The following is a 20,581-nucleotide window of genomic DNA, read 5'->3' as shown; positions in this document are numbered from 1 at the left end:
TCATATATTAACATTGTAACACTTTCTCATGTAATTAAAAATGATGCCTGTCAGGCATTTTTAATGACTATAGAATATGCCTTCTTAAAAGATGAAATATACTGTTCTGAGACATTCCCCTAGTGGTAGATGGTAACATTGTTTCCAGTATTTTACAACTGTAAATTATGTTGTGGAACATTTTTGTTAATATTTCCGGTTACTTCCTCGGATAAATTGCTGGAAGCATTTACTGAGGATAGATTGCTGCAAATAGACCAGAAGATAGGAACATTTGAAAGATTCTAGAAACATATTGCTAAATTGTTTTCCAGAAAAATTACATCATTTTACATTCTCATCCAGTACAATAGCTTTTCATCACCACACCCTCACCAGCATCAAGTGTTACAGTTTTCTTTAATCTTGGCAGGTTAGCCATTTAAACTGTGTAGCATTCCAAAAAGCCAGAAGCAAATACCCGCCTGCAGGTGGCTAACCTGTGGTCTGTTTGTAATTTACCTGGCTTTCTTCCCACTGCCCAGCATCTTCCCAGACTGTCTTCCTTGCTGTCCACTCAGCATTGCTTTAAGGAAGGTAAAAATACTTCAGAAATAAATGTCCCCAAACCAAGCACAAGTGACTTTTATATTTCCCATAACTTTATTCTGCCTCCATGATAGACTGCTTTGCTGGTAAGTCACTTACCAAACTGGGTGAGTAGACCAAAGTTTACTAGAGGGCTTTCAAAACAGATAACCTAAACTATACTTTTGAAAGGATGGATACTGGCCTGTCCTTCTCAACCCTGAAAATAAATGTTGGATTTCTGTTGACTGTGCCCTTGGAACCATCAGTCTAATTGAGTTTCTGAATCCCTAATGGAAAGATATTGAAATAAGAGAGAGAGCAGAATCAGCTTTGTAGCCAGTCATAGCAGGGCTGCTCTTAGATCACTATGCTTTCTTATGATCTGCTAAAATACACACACTGCACCTCACTCTTCAAAAAGTAGGCATCTTCATTTGGTTGCAACTCTGGATTTCATTCCTTCCCAACCATTAACCAGATCTATGACCTTAAATGATTTCCGGGCTACTCTTGCCATCTCTGTAGAATGAAATAATTGGACTAAGGATATTAGAGATTCCATCTCACTTCAAAATTGTGTGGTTCTGTAAGACTTTCTAGGAGTTATAATTGAAGTATATGAAATCGTGCAAACTATTTCTGAGAATATAGAATTTTCTGGTGGATTACTGAATATTAATAAGGCCTTTACATCTCGAAGAAGTAGTACAAAATCTTCTTTGACGTTATACGACGGGGAATAACTCCTAAGTTATTTTTCTGAGGAGTTAATTCAGGCTTTAAGTGTGTTTTAATGTGAGCTGTTATTTATACTTAATTATTCATTAAGGGAAAGCAAGGACATTTAGGGGCTTATCACTAATCCTTTTAAGACAGCAACATAGACAATTCTTATCGGACTCACCTCCAGATCTTCCTCTGGTGCCACTGTCAAAAATAATGAGTTATTATTCAGACCCACCCTGACATTTCTTTTTTTTTTTTTTAAAGATTTTATTTATTTATTTGACAGAGAGAGATGACAAGTAGGTAGAGAGGCAGACAGAGAGAGAGAGGAGGAAGCAGGCTCCCTGCTGAGCAGAGAGCCCGATGCGGGACTCGATCCCAGGACCCTGAGATCATGACCTGAGCCGAAGGCAGCGGCTTAACCCCCTGAGCCACCCAGGCGCCCCCACCCTGACATTTCTTAGTCTCATTACTGCAGGAAGCCAGGCACCAGGTATATAATTATATTATCTTTTAAAGGAAGTTGACCCTCTGTGGATCAAAAACTGAATTTGCACAATTCATTTTCTGAAGTTTCCTGTATTTGAGGTTCCCAAGCTACCCCCAAGCAATACCTTAAAGAGAGACATTCCGTGACATGTTCATCAGAAACACACCCTGATCTCTTGTTTCCATGCAGGGTTGGGGCGTCAGACACATCACATTTGTGGACAACGCCAATATCTCCTACTCCAATCCTGTGAGGCAGCCTCTCTATGAATTTGAAGATTGCCTAGCAGGTGGTAAGCCCAAGGCCCTGGCTGCAGCAGACCGGCTTCAGAAAATATTCCCTGGAGTGGTACGTGATGCTGTTTGGGAACGTCAGAGCTTGTCTCCTGTAGCTTCTCGGATTAATCTTGGAGAATGGATGTTTGTCACTTACTACCCAGGACTCCATTATATGGCCAAGCTTCTGTTTCCTGTTCTCAGAGATGGGCATTAAAACAAAACAAAACAAAACTCTCATATATTTGAAAACAAAATGAAGCACTTATGAAAAGTTTTTGTAAGTTTTAAAGCATTATCTGAGTCTAAGTTAAGGAATGTGGGAATATTGGCAAAATACTGTCCCCCAAAATTTGGCATATTTTTATATACTTCCTTAGTCCAAGGGGATTCTTGGTAGCTCAGGTATTAGATATTCTTTCTTCATCACCAGAATACTTGTTAGTTACTTAGTACAGGCTTATGAAACTAAATTGAATGTAGTCTGTGCAGAAGGAGTATCTGGCTAAATATTTAGCTTTTTACTCAAGCTGTTTTCTTGTTTTTGAGTTGCATTGTTTACTTTGAAAATACCAGATAGTAAGAGACAAGTTTGTTCGGTTCATTTGATTCAAAATCCTGGCAGGTTTTTTTTTGTTTTTTTTTTTTAAAGATCATCCATAAAAGAAAATGTGCATCTTGCATGCTTAATCAGTTTATCTGACAGAAGTTAGGTTAGATGTCTCCAAAGCATCTGCTAACACTTAAAGTGGCATTAGAGGCTCTCAGTGCTAGCTTAAAAAAAAAAAAAAAAAAACCCTTTCTCAAGGTTTTTCTGTTTAATCACTCAGTCTTAGATTTATTCATTTTAGTTCTTATAAATTTTTTTTTTAAGATTTTATTTGACAGGCAGAGGTCACAAGAAGGCAGAGTCAGGCAGAGAGAGAGGAGGAAGCAGGCTCCCTGCCTAGCAGAGAGCCCAATGCAGGGCTCAATCCCAGGATCCTGGGATCATGACCTGAGCCAAAGGCAGAGGCTTCAACCCACTGAGCCACCCAGGTGCCCCTATTCATTTTAGTTCTTGCTTTAGAGGAACATCATCTATTGGGTTTAATTTAAGACTATTGATGAATACCAGCTGTGTTCCCAGCTAGGACCTTGATGCCAAAAGAAATTAGAATGTTACAACCCCATCATATTAGCTAGGTTTCTGCTACATTATTGCATACCGCACAATCCTCACATCTCTGCCTTACTATTATAAGCATTTATTTCACATTCACAGGTCTGCAGATTGGCTGTGGCTTAGCTGCTGGGCTAGGCTGGACTCCAGGTTTTAAGTCAAGTTCCAGTCTGTGCTATGTGTCATTGTTTTAAAATCTAGGTTCAGGGAGCAGCAGTCTTCTGTGTCATGCTCTTCTTACGGTAGAAGGTGGAAGTGTAAAAGGATTGGTAAAAACTTAGACCCAAGTCTCAGCTCACCAGTGACACAGTGCAGCATTCTCCATTCCCTTGCCAAAGCCAGTCACAGGGCCAAGCCCAAGGTCAGTGGAGTTGGACAAACTCCTCCACCTTCCTAGTGGGAGGTCCTGCAAAGTCATGTGGCAAAGGGTGAAGACATTTAATTCTATTAGTGAGAGGCGGTGCATAGTTCAGAAGAATAATCCAGTCTGTGACTGGAAAGTGTTACAAATTCCCCTCAGGGCCCAGACAGACCTGGCTTTGAAGCTGACCTCTGCTACTAGTTGCCTGAAATTTTTCCTTGTCCAAATGTTTCTGTGATCCAGTGCAGTCCTCCCTATTTATTTGTTCAGTTATTCTTTTACCTAGTCATTAAATATTTAAGGCCTTCTGTGTGCTAGAGACTGGAGAACAAAACAAAGTTCCATCTTCCCTGCATGGGGCTATTGTAGTCCAGAGGGGGAGCATGGTCAATAACTGATTTCATAAATAGTTATAATTGTAGTAAGTGCGTGAACCAGGAGCTCAGTTGCTGTGAGGATGTTTGCCAGGTAGCCTGACCTAAGTTAGACTCCCTTGAGGAGGCTAAGTCCTGCAGGATGAGTGGGGATCAGCTAAATGAAGGGTATCAGAGCTGTCTGTACAAATGCCAGAGTCAGGAGGCAGCACAGCGCTTCTGTGGCACCAAGGAAAACCAGGGAAGCTGAAGAGTGGAGGTCAGGGAATACAGAGAAAGGCCCTGGGGTTGAAGGTAGGGCCAAAGCTAGGGTTGACTCTTGCTGGACATTTGAGATCAAGTTTACCTTTTCTTGAAATCATTAGCCCACCAGGTCAAACATCTTCCTTGGCACTTACATTGTGCTACTTTGCTTTCCTTACTAGGTTATTCAGTCCTTGAGGCCAGGAACCAGGTCTGTTACAGTTTTATCCTTCCTACCTTATAAAAAATAATAGATGATGTGCAGAATCCATTTAAGTCCTGGTGCAGTCCATCATAATTTCACTTACAGGTTACTCGGGCTTATGGTGCTTTCTTTGTATGTTCGGTGTGGTGTTTTTTTTTTTTTTTTTTGCTTGAATAAATACTTACTCATCACCTTCCTCATACCAGACTGCAGACATGTCTTAAGTGAACAAGACATGGAAAGAACTATTCTACTGCAAATACCCTGTGTAATCCTGGGGTTGAATTAACTGAATAGGAAAAAACCTGATCATTAATAAGTTAAATAACTATGTGAAGTTCCCTTTTCTAAGACAAGGCAATATAATACAGGATTGTGGAACCACCATAGAGCTTTTAAAACCCAACTCTGGACGTCTGTTTTTAACTCTGATGAGTAACTGTTATTGGACCAGTTCTCCTGCCATAAACAATTATGCAGCTGGGTAAAATACATAAATTGACTCTCTCCAGTCAATGAACAATGGAAAGACAATGGTCCTAGACAAAAAGGAAATAAAAAATGTTTGTCCCAGCCCATTGCATAGAGGAACTTTCTGGCTCATGCCAGAGCCCATGAGGAGCCCAGGGAGCTGTTCCTGGGCTTGATGAGCTGAGGAAACTAACATCCAAGTTCAGAGCAGCTAAGGGAGCTGGAATGCACAGGACAGAGTATCAGACATGGGAGCTGAGCAGAGAAGTAGTCTGGGCGGCACCTTGAGTCCTTGACCAGATCAAGCTACATGAGCTCAGGTCGTGACTTTGTGAGGCTAGGCAAAAAAGCACTACTATCTGCTGTGAGAGTGGAGATTCCAGAGTTCCCCCAAGGCTGGAAGACATTGGAATCCCACCTATCCAGAATGGATCGCCCTCATAGAGCACCCTAAGCCCTTAGATGACACTCCAGTAAGTTCAGAACTAAGCATAAAAGCTGAACTACCGAGCTTCCAGGAGAAAGTAGTACAGTGTTCTTGTGATACACAGAGGTTTCCTAGGGCCCAGGAAATACTGACCGTAAGTGAAAAAATGGATAACTTGGACTTAACTTCATCAAAACCTGAAACTCCTGCTTCCCAATCAGTTCCATTAAGAGAGTGAAAAGTCTGGCCAAAACCCAGAAAACATTCAGGCTATGTCTACTTGGCAAACAGCTATTAAACAAAATCCATAAACAACCTCTACCACACTCAATAATAAAAGGACAGACAAGGATTTTTCTTAAAGGGGCCAAAGACTTCTGCAGGCATTTATTTCATAGTGAAGACCTATAAATGGCCAGTGCACACACAAAAATGCTCAACATCCGTGGTCTCAGGGAAACAGGAATTAAAACCATGAAGATATGCCCACTAAAGTGGCTCAAGTTAAAAAGACTGACAGGGATAAATGTTGTCAGGCTGGGGAGCAACCAGAGCTCTTGGTCTACTGCTCAAACAACCATTTTATAAATCAGTCTGGCAGGTTTTCATGAAACTAAACTAACCTAAACCCAGAAATCCCACTCGTAGATGTTTATCTAAAGGAAATGAAAACATACATACTCTAAAACACTTACAGAAGAATTTCCATAATGGATTTATTCATAATAGCCAAAATTTAGAAATAACCCTAATAGTGGTCAGTGAGACATTAAGTAAAAAATTGAGGTATTTTCATACAGCAAAAAGGAACACACTCTTGATACTTTACTAATATGGATGGACCTCAAAAGCATTATGCTGGGCAAAAAAAGCCAAACATCAACAGGTATAGACTGCGGGATACCATTTATATGAGGTTCTAAAATAGGCAAAACTAATCTAGGGTTTTAAAAAGTGGTTGCAACAGCAGTTGTCCCAGTGGAGATGGGAACGGTGTGAATTGACTGGGAAGGGGCACACAAGCATATTCAAGGGTGATGGAAGTGTCCTATGTCTTGCTGGGTGTATGCAGTGGTTAATATGTAGTTTGTTGAAATACACCCAACTGAAATCTGTGTGTTATACTTTCTGTGAACTTTCACCCTGGCTATACATTTGAATCATCTGGAGAGTTTTAGAAAATATTGATGGTAGGGCCCACTCTCAGAAATTCCGATTTAAATAGTCTGGGGAAAAGCCTAGGCATTAGGAATTTTAAAACCTCTCTAGGTGGTTCTGATGTGTAGCCAAGGTTGAAAACTGCCATGTTGAAACTTGCTGAATTCCAGCCTTAGGTATGTGAATCTAAATGGTGGGCTGAGAGCCAGTCCTGAGTAGGCTTACTGGCTGAAGTTTTAGCAAGCAGAGGATCATGGAGGTCAGTGAAGTGGGTATGGATCTGTATTACTGAAAAGATCCGAATTGGTTTTGAGTAGTTATGCTTTAATCTTGGTGTCATTAATATACCTAAATAATACCTTTTTTGGATCAAGCTACCACCAATTAAAATGCTTTGCCAATTGTAATAAGACAATAAGGTAATTACATTACTGTAGTCTCTGCTATTGTTTACTATAGTATTTGGTACCTGGTAGATGCATAATGCTTAAGGAGTTAATTAATTAATGAGGTCCAGATAGCTGCCTCTGTAGTGTTCTCGTTGTTAAAATGGACTTGTTTTGAACCCTCTTTCTGAAGTCCTTTCTGTCTGGCGTCTTTTCCTATTTTGCCTACAACTTTTTTTCATTCTTTTAAATATCACTGCTTTTGTTAGTATTGTTTGTCTCTTCCTTGAATCCTGGAGATTAGGTTTAAAGCTTAAGATAAGAAGAACAGAGCTACAATCCACAAAAAAATTTTTTTTTGCTTTGTAAAAGGACCTATTTATTCTGTCCTCCCTCCCCACCCTCAGCTGTTCTTCTGGTAGGTGACAGGTTTTGGGAAATGAATGAGAAAGCTAATGATTTCACACTCCTCCCTGTAGCCAGCCTTATGCAGGGAGTTAAGGGTGCAGTTTGTGATTCTAGAACACTTCCTTTTCTGTGGACAGTTAATATCCCTGGCTTCATTGACACCCATATGTGACTCACTGTTAATCTGCCAAGACACCATGGGGCCTTCAGGGGACCAGTGGTAAATTGCAGAGCTGTTCTAAAGCCCCTATGAAAACTCCTGAGTCCCCACACTTGAAGAGAATCCTGGCCACCTGACAACTTTGGACAAGGAATGAAGTTCCATTTGAGTACCACACTCTGCTATAGCTCATCCCCCTTCTGTCCCCTCCAAAAAAAAAAAAAAAATCTGTATGCTCCTAAGTAGATTTTTTTATTGTAAGTTAGAGAGTTTTTTGGTTTAGAGAGCTTTTTTAAAGTGCATATACCTCTAAGATTAAAGCGTAACTATCAGTCATTCTAATCTTATGTGATCCTATTTGGAGATATTAAACACTAAGGAAATGGTGGAGGGAGGCATTTTGGGAACCAGTAGGGAGAGACAACTGGACAGAGGACCTGAGTAGGCACAGGGCATTTTCATAGAGGTTCCTGTCCTCAGATTATAGGAAAAACCAAAGTTACAGTCTTCTTCAGTGTCCTCCTTGCGTCAAAGGGAAGTACTTACCTCCTTCTTTGGAACTAGGATCTGTATGTCTCTGTTTACTGCTTTATCCAGGCCCAGGGACCCTGAGATGACAGAACAAGATAATCTAGAATGTAGAGGTAAAGAAGGTACAGGGAACAGGTAGCAAAAGGGACAAGCAGCAAAATCATGCACAGAGAAATTTCTGGTTGCAAGTGACCACACATGCATGCTTGTAGCTATGGGGAGAAATGAGCTCTAAGATATAACCTATATGTTTGCTTCAGACATCTGTATATCTGGGTGTTTCCCCAGAATGCCAGAGGGTTCAACATGAGCATCCCGATGCCTGGACACCCAGTGAACTTTTCTAGCGTCACCCTGGAGCAAGCCCGCAGGGATGTGGAGCAACTGGAGCAGCTTATTGAAAGCCATGATGTCATTTTCCTGTTGATGGACACCAGAGAGAGCCGGTGGCTCCCTGCCGTCATTGCTGCAAGCAAAAGAAAGGTAGATTGTGTGGATCTTGGGGCTCTTGTGTCTGGTTGTGACTTGATGTGCCATTACCTGGAGGGAGATCTGCCTTCCCTCCAGAAGAGAGATGTGCTGGCAAATGACCTAGTGACATGGTGTCAAAAGGCTTCCGCTGGCGGACGGTGTCTTTGTCTCATACACCACCATCTAGTATAATAGGTTTCTTCTGTTTAATTTTCACAGCAACCCTTTGACGTCTTCTTGAGGGGATATTCTACTTAAAATAAAATGTAAGCTCCAAAAGGACAAGGACTGTCTCATTTATTACTTTTTTGGTCAGTGACAGCTTCAAGGGCCAACAGTATGGAATGGTTAAATAAATCACAATACATAAATGTGATGGAATACTATGCAACTGTGCACAATTATGTTCTCAAAGACTTAACATGGAATATATCACATTATGTTAAAAAAGCAAGATATGATATTGTATACGTTTAATAAGAATTGTTTATATCTGTAAATATATAAACATTTACATCTGTTTAGCAAGAGGGTGGGGAGGACGCAAGAAGAAGGGAGAAAGAGGGGGCAAGGAAAGAGAAAGCGTGAAAACAACAGGAAGAAATACCCAAAACTATTAGTAGTAAGTGTTTGAGCCATGAGATTGTGAGTGATTTTTTTTTTCTGGTGAACTTTTTATTATCCAACTTCCCATATAACCAGAAATTTAGGAGAATAAGTTAAATTACAACTAAGAGAAATTCTAATATAAATGAGAAAAAAAGTGTCCTTAAAAAATCTCTGTGAAGGTTGAATTATAGTGTGTCAGTTATGTCTCAGTGAAGCTATTATGAAAAAAAAAAAAATGTCTGTTAGGGCCCCTGGGTGGCTCAGTCAGTTAAGCCTTCAGCCCAGGTCATGATTCCCAGTCTCCTGGGATTAAGCCCCATGGCTAGCTCCCTGCTCAGGGAGGAGCCTGCTTCTCTCTCTCTCTCTCTCTCTCTCTCTCTCTGCCCCCTCTCCCCAGCTTGTCGTGTATCACTCCCCAGCTTGTCTCAGTCACTCTCTCTCACTCTGCTCTCTCTCTCTCTCTCAAATAAAATCTTTTTTTAAAAAAATGTGTGTAGACATGGCAGATGATAGTACAATGGTGGAAAGAATGTGACTGAGAACTCTCAAAACTTGGTTTTATACATTTACCTCTTAACAGCTAAGTGGCCCTGGGCAAGTTATAGAAGTAACTACTCTGACTTTCATTATCCTTATCTGTAAATAGGATATATAAAACTGTAAATATCCTCATCTGGGACTTCTAAATGAAACCAAAGTAGATGATTAGTGATAATCACTGGTCAGGCAAATCCTCAGTATTGGGTAGCTTTTACTAACATTGGCTTCTAGACTCTAATTACATTCAAATGCACATATTTATAAAATGAATTTTAAAAGTTGACCAAATATGAAATTAGCCATGCTTAAAATGTAAGTGTCTCTTAACTCTAGACTTTTATTCCTTGAAATCCACAGCTGGTCATCAATGCTGCCTTGGGATTTGACACATTTGTTGTCATGAGACATGGCTTGAAGAAACCTAAGCAGCAGGGAGCTGGGGACTTGTGTTCTGGTCACCTTGTGGCACCTACTGACCTCCTGGGCTCATCACTTTTTGCCAACATCCCTGGCTACAAACTTGGCTGCTATTTCTGCAATGATGTGGTGGCTCCAGGAGACGTAAGTAGATTTCTTTGTGCTTCCAGGTATTTCCTACAACTGTCTTGCCCACTGGGGCAAAGAGACCCAGCTCTTTCTTTTGTGACTATTTAAATACTGTCTTTAAACAAATAGAAGAATTCTCTAATTTGGGAGTGACATTATCTTCCCACGAGCCTTGATTGGTGTTATAAACTGTGCACAGCTCTTCTTGTTCACCAGCTTAAACGCAGTGACCAACCATTTTTGTGGAAAGCTCAGCAGGGAAACTGCAGGATAGATTGGTCCCTGGCAGCACTCAGCACTGTTTCCTGTGCTTGTATCACTGAAGACAGCATCAAGTGAGGGGTTTGAAGACCCGGATTCCAGTCCAGGCTTGGACACTGCCTTGTGGGGTGATTCCAAATAACACTCATAGACTGCCCATGCGTCTGCAGAATGGGGCCGAGTCCCATAAGATTGTCAGATTTAGCAAGTGAAAATACAGGATTCCCAGTTAACTTTGAATTTCAAGTGAATAATATTTTAGTATGAATTCATGCAATATTCAAGACCTGCTCATATTAAAATAATATTCGTTGTCTATCTCAAATTCAGATTTATCTGGGTGTCTCTTATTTTACCAGTAGGAGAGGGGAGAATACTTTAACCTGATTGCTCATAGTGCAAGGTGGGTCAAATGTGAAAGTGCTCTGAACAGCAGGCAGCACACTGTGCAAATGTAAGATTCTGTGGCGTTAAAGCCACCACACAAGGCACAGTCTGTAGGAATGGTCTTTTATCAGAACAGATAATCACTTCTGGTGAAACAAAGCATAGGTGTTTCTTTATGCTTCCCTTCGTTTTCCCCTTCTTTAAAAACATGTTCCTTAATAATTCCTACCTCTTTTGGATGACTGGCTTTTATGGCCTTCCTGTATAAAGAAAAAAAGATAAATATTCTCCATGTGAAGAAGGATGACTTGATGATCTTCATCAGAGTTGTTATAATATACAGCTCATCCTCTTACTTCATCATTACCAAGAAGTAGGATTAAGAGTCAGTTGCAACAAAGTTGTATCTGTTCATAAGGTGAAAATTTCAGAGTCAAAATCAACCTTAACAACCTATTAACTTGCCTAAAGTTGGAAGATTAGAATTTCTTTTGTTGCACTAATGAGGGCTTGTGTTTGGAGCCATGTTGTAGCAAAAATACTTGTATTTCAGCCCAAAAATCACACTCAGTGTGACATGATGTCCACACTATGAGAGGCACACAGGAGCTGAGGACTGCAGAAAAGGCAAATTACCCCACATCACAGGCACTCTGAGGCATTGGCTCAGTTAGAATGGCAGGGCAGAATCATTTGCATTATTCAGAAGATTATTCCTCTCTGTGTGTTCCTCAGTTACCAAGCACAGTGGGGTTAATTTGAATCCGTTAAAAGAGAACGTGACAAAACTCCATATATGGGGCAGCTAGGACCCAATCTTTGATTTGTTCATTACTGTTATTCCCTTTTAGCAAATTACCTCATTTCGTTACCTAAGTTGTATATTTTGTTTTTCTTGGTACTTCCAAGAAGTGGTCTTATTTGAGGCTGAATGTTCTTTGCCCACAGTGAGCAAGTGTCTGGTTATCTTATGTAGCTTTAACATGGAGGCGGACGATAGTAAGCACTATATAGTGCTTATCTTATGCTAGGCACTGTTCTAATCACTGCTTCAGACAGCACAGTTGAGTGGACTGAAACTTTGAGCACACATCAATGATTTTTCCTCTAGTCAACCAGAGACCGGACCTTGGACCAGCAGTGTACTGTGAGCCGCCCAGGACTGGCCATGATTGCAGGAGCCCTGGCTGTGGAATTGATGGTTTCTGTTTTGCAGCATCCAGAAGGGTGAGTTTACTCTGTAGAGATGGTCATTTAAACAAAGACAGCTTGGCCTTTTCTCAGCCTGACTCTTCTGAGAATTTTTTTCTTCAAAAATACAAGGTTGAAAAACCCAGTCTGATTCTTTGGCCTGGGGGAGCTTATTTTGTGATCTTTGGGGCTCTGTCTCTGCATCCTTTTGGAACTGAACTCTCCTAGAGTTATTTGGTAACTGATGAAAAGGAAAAATAAACATTTTGGTGGAGACCTTAGGGACCTTCATGCTTTTATTCTGTTAGTAGGTTTTGATCTTAGCCCTGAACATTTGCAAGGCAATACATGAATCACATGTGATAGAAATTGCATTGGGCTTTATGTAACATCCTTGGTGACTTGACCAAATGGGGGTTTATTTTGCTTATGTAGCAAGAAGCCTAGAGGCAGGCAATCCAGAGTTGGTACAAAAGCTTTGTTAGGCCATCGGGACTGAAGTTTTCCTTCTTACCATTCTCCCAGATACTGTCAGCTTTTCTTCCTTATGCTTGCCACCTCCACCTCCAGTACTTCTTCTGTGTTAAAGTTGAGAACACCTGTCAGCTCAGTTGAGGCTGTTCCCTTTTAAAGAGCTTTCTTGGAAGACTCACCCATTGATTCTAACTCCTATTATCATGTGGCCACACTTTGCTGCAAGGGAGACTGACAAATATGGTTGTTTTATCTGGGCACATTACCTCCCTGAAAAAAGTTGTGATGAGATAGATGTGCAGAATGGATGTTGGGTTGGCAAACAGAAGTGTCTGCTCACTCATTTTTTTTGGATTTATCTATATATTTTAAAACCCCAGAAGAGATTATTATGTAGTGGTATTCATTATGTTTGCCTGGCATTTTCCTTTTTTGTTACTTTTCTTTTTTTTTTTTTTTTTTTTTGTATCTTGGAGCTTCCAGCCAGGGCTGTTATCCTTCTGCCAGAAGAATGCCCTTTATTATTTCCTTTAGGAATACTAGTGACAAGATACTTCAGTTTTTGTTTGTCTGAAAATGACTTTGTCTTCATATTTGAAAGATATTTTTGCTGGGTATAGAATTGAAGATAATGGGGGTAATTTTCTTTTAGCACATTGAGAGTATAGTCCTATTATCTGTGGGTGTTTTTTATTGTTGTTGAGGACTTGGTTGTTTAACCCACTGCTGCTCCTCTGATAGAGTTTGTTTTTCTTCCTCTTTCCCTGCCCTTAGTTGCTTTTAAGGCCTTCTCATTGTCTTTGGTTGTGAGAAGTTGGACTGTGATATACCTAGTTATGTATTTTTCCTGGTTGTGTTCTCTAGTGCTTCTTGAACCCATGGCTTGATGCCTTTCCTCTCGTGTGTAAAATTCTCAGCCATTATCTCTTAAAATATGGCTCCTGCTCCTTTCTATCTTCTTTCCTTTTGAGTCTCTAATTGCATGTCAGAATCAACGTATGCCCTTTTCTGTATTTTCCAGTATTTTGTCTTTCTTTGCTTTAGTCTGCCAGTTTGCTTTTGGGTTATCTTCCAGTTTGCTAATTCTTTCTTCTTCTGTGTCTAATATGTGTTAAACCATTCACTGAGTTTTAAATTATTTTATGTTTCAGTTATAAAAGTTCCATTTGATTTTATTTTATACATTTCCTAATCTCTGCTGAAATTGTGATTTTTCTCTTTTTCATTCCTTAAAAACATTTAATTATGTTTTTCCTTTTAATTCTTATAAGGTATCTCCATTATCTGGATCGCCTGTGATTCTGTTTCTCTTGCCTGTTGGTTTTGTTTTTTGTTTATTTATTTTTTGACCTTGACCTTGGCTTTTGGTTATGTATTACCTCCTCTAGTACCTGGTATTTTTTTCTTTTTTTTTAGACAAATCATTTTGATTATGGAAAATTCAGACATATATGAAAGAAAAAGTATATGTAAAATAATAAACCCCATTGTATAGACCCCCCAGCTTCAGTGGTTACCAACATATGGCCCATCATCATTTATCTATACTATTATCCCCATTTTTTTCTCTTCCCACTGGCTTATTTTAAAGCAAATCCAAGATGTAGCAATTCATTCATAAAAATGTATCTTTTTAGTAAAGATACTTTACATATAAAAATAAATAAATAAATAAATAAATAAATAATTCCTTCATACCACTTCACAACCAGTTAGTTTTTCAATTTCCCCAGTTTCTCAAATACGCTTTTTTTTTTTTTTTTGCTTGATTTTTTTTTTACTATGACATTAAAAAATTGCCCAGATGATGTTATTTCCATTTCCTTCTGGAAAACTGCAAGACCAAATACATTAGTAGTCCTGGAATACTTAAGTCTAATTAGGGGTTGTCTATTTCTGGTTCACTCTTATTCCTAGAATGTAACCCCCATTGTTCCCAGTCCAACACCTGGAATATTTTTCATGATTCCTCCTTATTGGCAGACCTCAAACTCTAGTTTTTCCTTCCAGTCCATTTGTCTGTCCATATAACTCTTCAGCTTCTGGATTCCTCACTGCTTTTTGAGGTCCGTAATCACCTTATGACAGAAAGTTGCCCTTGAGAATGCTGTGTTGGGCTCTATGGGCTTCTCTCCTCTCACAGATCTTGGCTCTGCATTTCTTCCCTACTTTGGTAGCTGTCATGCTTTCAAACAAAAGTTTTAATACGGAATCTAGCTTTCTGTTTGTTTTCAGTGGAGGGTTGGTCGTGACTACCTAGCCTACCAATGCCATACCACTTTTTAAAAATATATTTTTTAATTTATTAAGCACTCCTAGTGTTCTAGCTTGCATGTGAGAGTAGAGAAGTGAGTGACCTGATATGTTTTGTTTCAACTGGACCTTGGCTTTATGGTACTCTATATGATTACTATACTGTATATGTGTTATATTAAAGATACAAAGCTTAGCATGATTGTGATCTGGACACCCTATCTGCTCCAAGAAAGAAGCTCTTATGTAATGACCTATAAAAAATATAATTTATTTATCTTGTAATAAATAGAAGTGAGGTAAAATTAAATTAATTTCAAGAATAGAGCCAGTAATTTTAAGAAAGAAAGAAGGAAAGAAGAGATGAGAAAGGGGTGGAGGAAAGAAAAGGAAAGGAAACAAAGAAAAAAGTAAAAGAAAAATGTTTAAATAGTTTAAGATTCTCTCTATACCTGCTCAAGGGTCTGCTGCCAGGTGTCAGCTAGCAGAATGAAGTCAAATGGATTTTTACACCTAATTATCTGACAAATACACTGTAATTTATTTTGTTTGTCAGATGCTTATTATATAGTGCTTACCTTGTGCGAGGCACTGTTCTAATCACTCTGCAAGAGTAACTCACTTAATCCTCATAGCCAATCTATCAGGAAAGAATTATTACCTGTCCCATTTTTGAGGGGGAAATTGAGTCATAGAGAGGATAAGTTGCGGGAATTCACAAAGCTGGTAAGTGGTATATTTGGGTTTTCACCCAAGACAGTGTTGCTTCAAACCCTTTTTAATCATCCTGCTATGCTGTTTGTAACACAGAAAGGAGAGAATTGAATTTTTGAAAGATTTGTTTTTCTAATTCTCAGAAAATAACATTGAATATTCTCTTTATTCTATGACTCAAGAGTTTTTCTGCACGATTGAAAAGATGACCTCTATACAATATTGGTAGAATGCATAGTTAGTCTAGGTATAACAGAGTTAAATGAAAATAAGCAACTTTCTTCTTCTTCTTCTTCTTTTTCTTCTTCTTCTTTTTTTTGTCTTCCTCTCATCTTGTCATCCCTCCCCCACTGCACCCCCCTGCCTACCCCTGTCTTCTAAGTGTCATGTGTCCTCCTGACAGGGTGTTTCTGGGATAAATTCTTGGAGAGCCAATTCTGCCATTCCTTGACACTGCCCCCTCAGTCTGCAGTGTTCACCCTGGTTGTAGGCTGAAACCAGGTCCTGTGTCACATATCTTCTGTGCCATAAGGAGACATCACACTGTCATTCGGGAAGAGTGCATTCATTCTCCTGCCCAATTAATTCCTCACTGTTCTATCTCCTTCCTCCATTTTTGTAGCATTCATATCACCTCAAGAAGTTAAGGTTGGCAAGTTTTCCATTTCAAAATTTCAGTACAAAAATGTGCCTATGTTTTTTTTACAAGACTATCTCAGAGTAAGGGAGTTAACAATCTGCTTAGCATATGCCAAACATTGCACTTGGCAGTTTGTCTAATTTATTCCTAATTTATTCCTCATAATGGTCTTATTCCTGTTTTATAGTTAATGGACCGAGAGCACAGAGAAGTTAAGCAACTTTCTTGTGGTTACAAGCTCTGGCCTTTCTGACTTCAAAATTCAGGCATTTTGTGTGTGTGTGCTCTTCTTCCTCTTTCCCTCCCATGGAAATTAGGTTTTTGCTAGTTCGTGCTTTCTCACAAGGGACATTTTTGGTTATCCTTATAAATCTCATATGGCCCCCTTCCAGATCATCCTCTGGGTCTTAAACCTAAAGTTTTATTAGACGAGTACCTGTAATTGTTTTCTTTTTTCAGGGGCTATGCCATTGCCAGCAGCAGTGATGACCGCATGAATGAGCCGCCAACCTCTCTCGGACTTGTGCCTCACCAGGTTAGTGATTTGGAAGTGAAGTCATAATTTTGGACCTGGTTCCAGTGGTACAGGGGGAACGCATGTGGGGTCACCTCATCATACCATCATCAGTTCAGCCCACCTTCTTTTCCACCCTCTTTCTCCTCCAGCTGCTTTGAGTTTCGGTGGGAATGCTTTAAGTCTACCTGGCAAGTATCCCATTTTGCAGGGATGGTGATGAGGAGAAATTGTAAACAAGCAGCATCATCCAGAGTCTTGGATGCATTTAGCATGTTGACTGGAGGTCTCGTAGTGAAGAAGCTGCAGCAAGAACATATTCTGGAATTGGCCAGACGACAGTTTAAATCCCAGCCCTTCAGTTAATTAAGATGGCCTTCCTTGGCCAAATCCCTAATCTTGCCTGAGCCCTTGTTTGCCTGTCTATAAAATGGAAACAGTAATACTGCCCTCGTTTGGTGGTTGCAGAGATCAGAAATGATGGGTACAAGAGTGCTTGACAGTGGTGCCTGGCGTGTCATAGGCCCTTGGTGAAGGATGCTGGCTATTTTTGTTGCTGTTCTTTATTATTCAGTCCCTAGCCACATAAAAAGCCTTATGGGCATACATGGGAAAACCATTAGAAGTGTCAAAAAGTAGGGCTTCTTTTCAAAAAAAGAATCTTAAGTATGAAGAAGATTCTTCCCATAGAGAAGGAGAGAGAAAAAAAATGATGGAATGAACATTTCAAATTCATGTTGCCTTGTCACTAGTTTTCGTTACTGTGTTTTTGGAGGAATGAAGATATTTTCCAGTCTTACTTTCTGGAAGCCATTTATCCAGGTGCTATCTGTGTATTTCTGTGTATAAGAGGAAGGCTGTCTCCACACAGAAAGTGGTGACAGTGCCCGCCAGTCCCATCTGGGGGTTCTGAGGACAGGCTCACAGCTGAAGACAAGAGTAGGGTGGCCCCTCAGCCCACATTGGTCTCCCCATGCCTCCCCACCTCCTGCTTCCTGTCATCTAGGACAGCCCTACCATTTTCCAGTGGACGGTTTGAATCAGAAGAAGGAAAATTATTTGCCCACAGTCATAGAGAGGTAGTGGATGAACCAAAACATGAACCTAAATTTGGCACACCTACTGGTGCTCTTCGTGAGGCATTGTGAGTGAAACTTTCCCAGCCTGCCCATGGGGAGTGTTACCTTCTGGTCGACACTCCAGCCCTCTTGCACTAAGTCGCCCGTCAGACACCGTGTGTTAGGTCACTTACCCTCTCAGAGCCCCTTTCCATATCAGTAAAAGCAGGTGCCTTACCTGGTGTCCAAGATTGTATCTATGATGAGGCTTTGCAGACCATAAAACACAGTGCAAATGTGGCTTTTCCATTCTGTCTCACACAGACTGTGTGCCACTATGCTGCATTTATTTGACATGAATATGTTCATCTTTCTACAGAAACATTTCAGACAGAACCCAACAGACACTGTAATAACCTTCCATCATAAGAAAGCTGTCTTCTGGAGCCGACCTCTGCTATTTACGCTCTAATCTCGTTCGAATCCCTATCTACTTCCCCTCTTCACATGTCTCTGTCCCTCTTTTCTGACCTTGAGATATGCCCTCATCACCCTTACAGATTTCATACTGAGAAGGGCCTTAATTAAATTTTCAGTCATGCCCCTGCACTTCTCTCCTTCTTTAAGTCCTTTATGTTAAATCACCACAGCTGTAGTTTTCTTAGTGCCAAGGCCAGAGGGCAAAACAGTCTCTTTATAGAAGGGTCCAGTGTCAAAATGCATGTGCCCATGTTTTTAAAGTACTATGGCAACTAATCCCTCTCAGCGTCATTTACCCCCATTGAGCTTCACAATTGTTTGTCATTCACCAACTCTTCTAGTTCTTTCTCCTCATTTTCAAATGTCTTAAGGATTATTTTGGTTGTTGGCCATCTCTTCATTTGGTCTTTTCAAAGGCTAAAGAATAACCCAGCCATATATGGGAAAAGCCCTGTGCTTGTGTGTGATTAGTTGCTTACATTATTTCAAGTTTCAAGCCTTTATTTTTAGCTACTATCTAAAAAAGACAGTGGAGAAAGAACTTTAAAATTAATCAGGGTTGTGTGGTTCCTATTTATAGGCTTTAAATTTCTTCTTCTTTTTCTCCTTTTTTTTCTTAAGTGGAGTGAGTCCATTTATGCAACTCTGTTTTGATTAGGGGAACATCGTTTCCACAAAAACACTGGGCTGTGTTGCAATGCCCTGCTGCAGACTCAGCACTTCCCTCCTCCTCTTCCTGGCTCTCCAGATTTCCTCTTGGAGAAGAACTTGGTAAACCCCTTTGTGTGCATTGCATACAAAGAACAACCCCATGAGTTCCAGAGGCTTTTTTTTTTTTCTGTCCCCCAAGGAGATTGTGTTAATTGGCCCCTTTGGAATAAGCTGTAGTAGAAAAGTGATAGCCCTTGGATAGAAATGGCAAGGCCCCCCCACCAGCAGCGCATTATGTAATCTGGAGAAAGTTGCTTAACTTAGCCTATGGGCTCTGTATCTCTTGCTTTCCTTGTCAGACCAGGGAGGCCTGAAGATGACTTAGTTGATCTGCCTGTGGGATTACAGGCAGATTTTGGCCCATACAGAGGTTGACCAAGTGCAGGAAAGGGCTTGATTAGGCCTTGATATTCATAATAGTCAGCCTGAAAATAACCTGACTGATTTTGAAAACTGTGAAAACACCATTTAAAGATAAGAAACTAGGCTTATGGGTTTATTCTTTTTTAAAAGTGGCCCAGTGTACATGGATGGGGTTCTGCAAGCAGCCAGCAATAAGCATAATCCTCTTTCTGTCTGTATAAAGCTCATCAACTCTTACAAATTGTTAAGTATACAACCTGAGTTATCACAAAGTAAACACAACTCATGTACCCAGCACACAAATTAAAATAAAATGTTCTCAAGCATCTCTGAAGCCCCCGTCAGGCTTCTTCCATTTATTGTCACATCCTTCCTACACAGAGGCAAGCATCGCTTGACTCTGGACACTGTGGGAGACTTTTGTCTAATTTCGAACTTTCTATAAATGAAATCATATAGTATAGTATACTATACTATACTACCATACTTTGGAGTTTGGCTTCTTTTGTAGAGAGAACTTTTTTATTGCAGAGCTTAGCATAGTATTGTTTCTTCTCTTTCCATCTAATGGGATCCTAAAAAAAAAAAAAAAAAAAAAAAAGGCTTTTCTTGGCTCCTGGGGTAGTGGCTGAGTTCCATGAGGTCAGACCCTTTTTCTGGTTCTTTGGTGCAAGGCACAGCTCAAGAGTTAGAAAATGTACGGGTCACTCCTTATATCTCTAGGAAGTTGGTTTGCAGGTTCATGAGAGATCCTGAATGTGATGGAAATTGGCAGCCTGTGGAGCTGCTGATCATTTGACTGGACCTCCCTCAGAATATGAAAAACAAGGTGGCAATACAACAATCCTCCAAACACCATGGTCATTAATCTAGCAGTCAGCTTTTATCCCACTTGTGGACCAGGCAGTTCACATTTTTTGTCTTTGGGTGAATGTACTCTTGGCTCTCAAGTACTGATGAATAAACACCCTGAATGTGTATGCCATTCCTAGGGGTTTGGACTTGCCAACCCCATGGTTCTCTTGGGCTCTTGAATTCTTTATTTTAATTACTTTCAGAAAAGCAGAACAAAGGTGGAACTAGGGCAGAACCCTGAGAGAGACCTGACCTGGGAATCCTCTGAGACATGTCTGAGATAGAGCTTGGGTCCCCTACCCATGCCTTGGGTTGCTAGTTATCTGGCCTGTCTGCACAGGCTATGCCCCCACAAATCCTCAGGCCTTTTTAAATAAGCTCTCTTTACTTTGCTCAGAAATGCTTATCACAGTGTGCCTCTAGGGGTATGGATGGACTGACTGCTGAGGAAGGAGATTAAGAAGAAAAGCAATAAAAGCCCATTTCCTGAGCTGTAGCCCAAGAAAGGGAGTCTTCTTCCCCTCTGGTTCTATACCCTTCCAATAATGATAATGGGAATGGCAGGAA

The 20,581-nt window shown here is 40.3% G+C and overlaps 1 protein-coding gene across 27 annotated transcripts in view; it reads left to right on the top strand.

The window, feature by feature from the left end:
- The window catches only part of ATG7 (autophagy related 7), a 243,135-nt gene that overhangs the window by 50,760 nt on the left and 171,794 nt on the right, over positions 1 to 20,581 (top strand). For all 27 annotated transcript variants that reach the window (XM_082749199.1, XM_082749192.1, XM_082749190.1 and 24 more), the window contains 5 exons: positions 1,976 to 2,134; positions 8,236 to 8,430; positions 9,925 to 10,128; positions 11,873 to 11,988; positions 16,493 to 16,568. In XM_082749199.1, the coding sequence (XP_082605325.1) occupies positions 1,976 to 2,134; positions 8,236 to 8,430; positions 9,925 to 10,128; positions 11,873 to 11,988; positions 16,493 to 16,568 (750 nt within the window). The remainder of the gene's footprint in view (positions 1 to 1,975; positions 2,135 to 8,235; positions 8,431 to 9,924; positions 10,129 to 11,872; positions 11,989 to 16,492; positions 16,569 to 20,581) is intronic.

Source organism: Mustela nivalis (genome assembly GCF_964662115.1).
Source record: "Mustela nivalis genome assembly, chromosome: 1".
NCBI lineage: Eukaryota > Metazoa > Chordata > Mammalia > Carnivora > Mustelidae > Mustela > Mustela nivalis.
The sequence above is the reverse complement of the archived record's forward strand: the minus strand, read 5'-3'. Positions and strand labels throughout refer to the sequence as shown.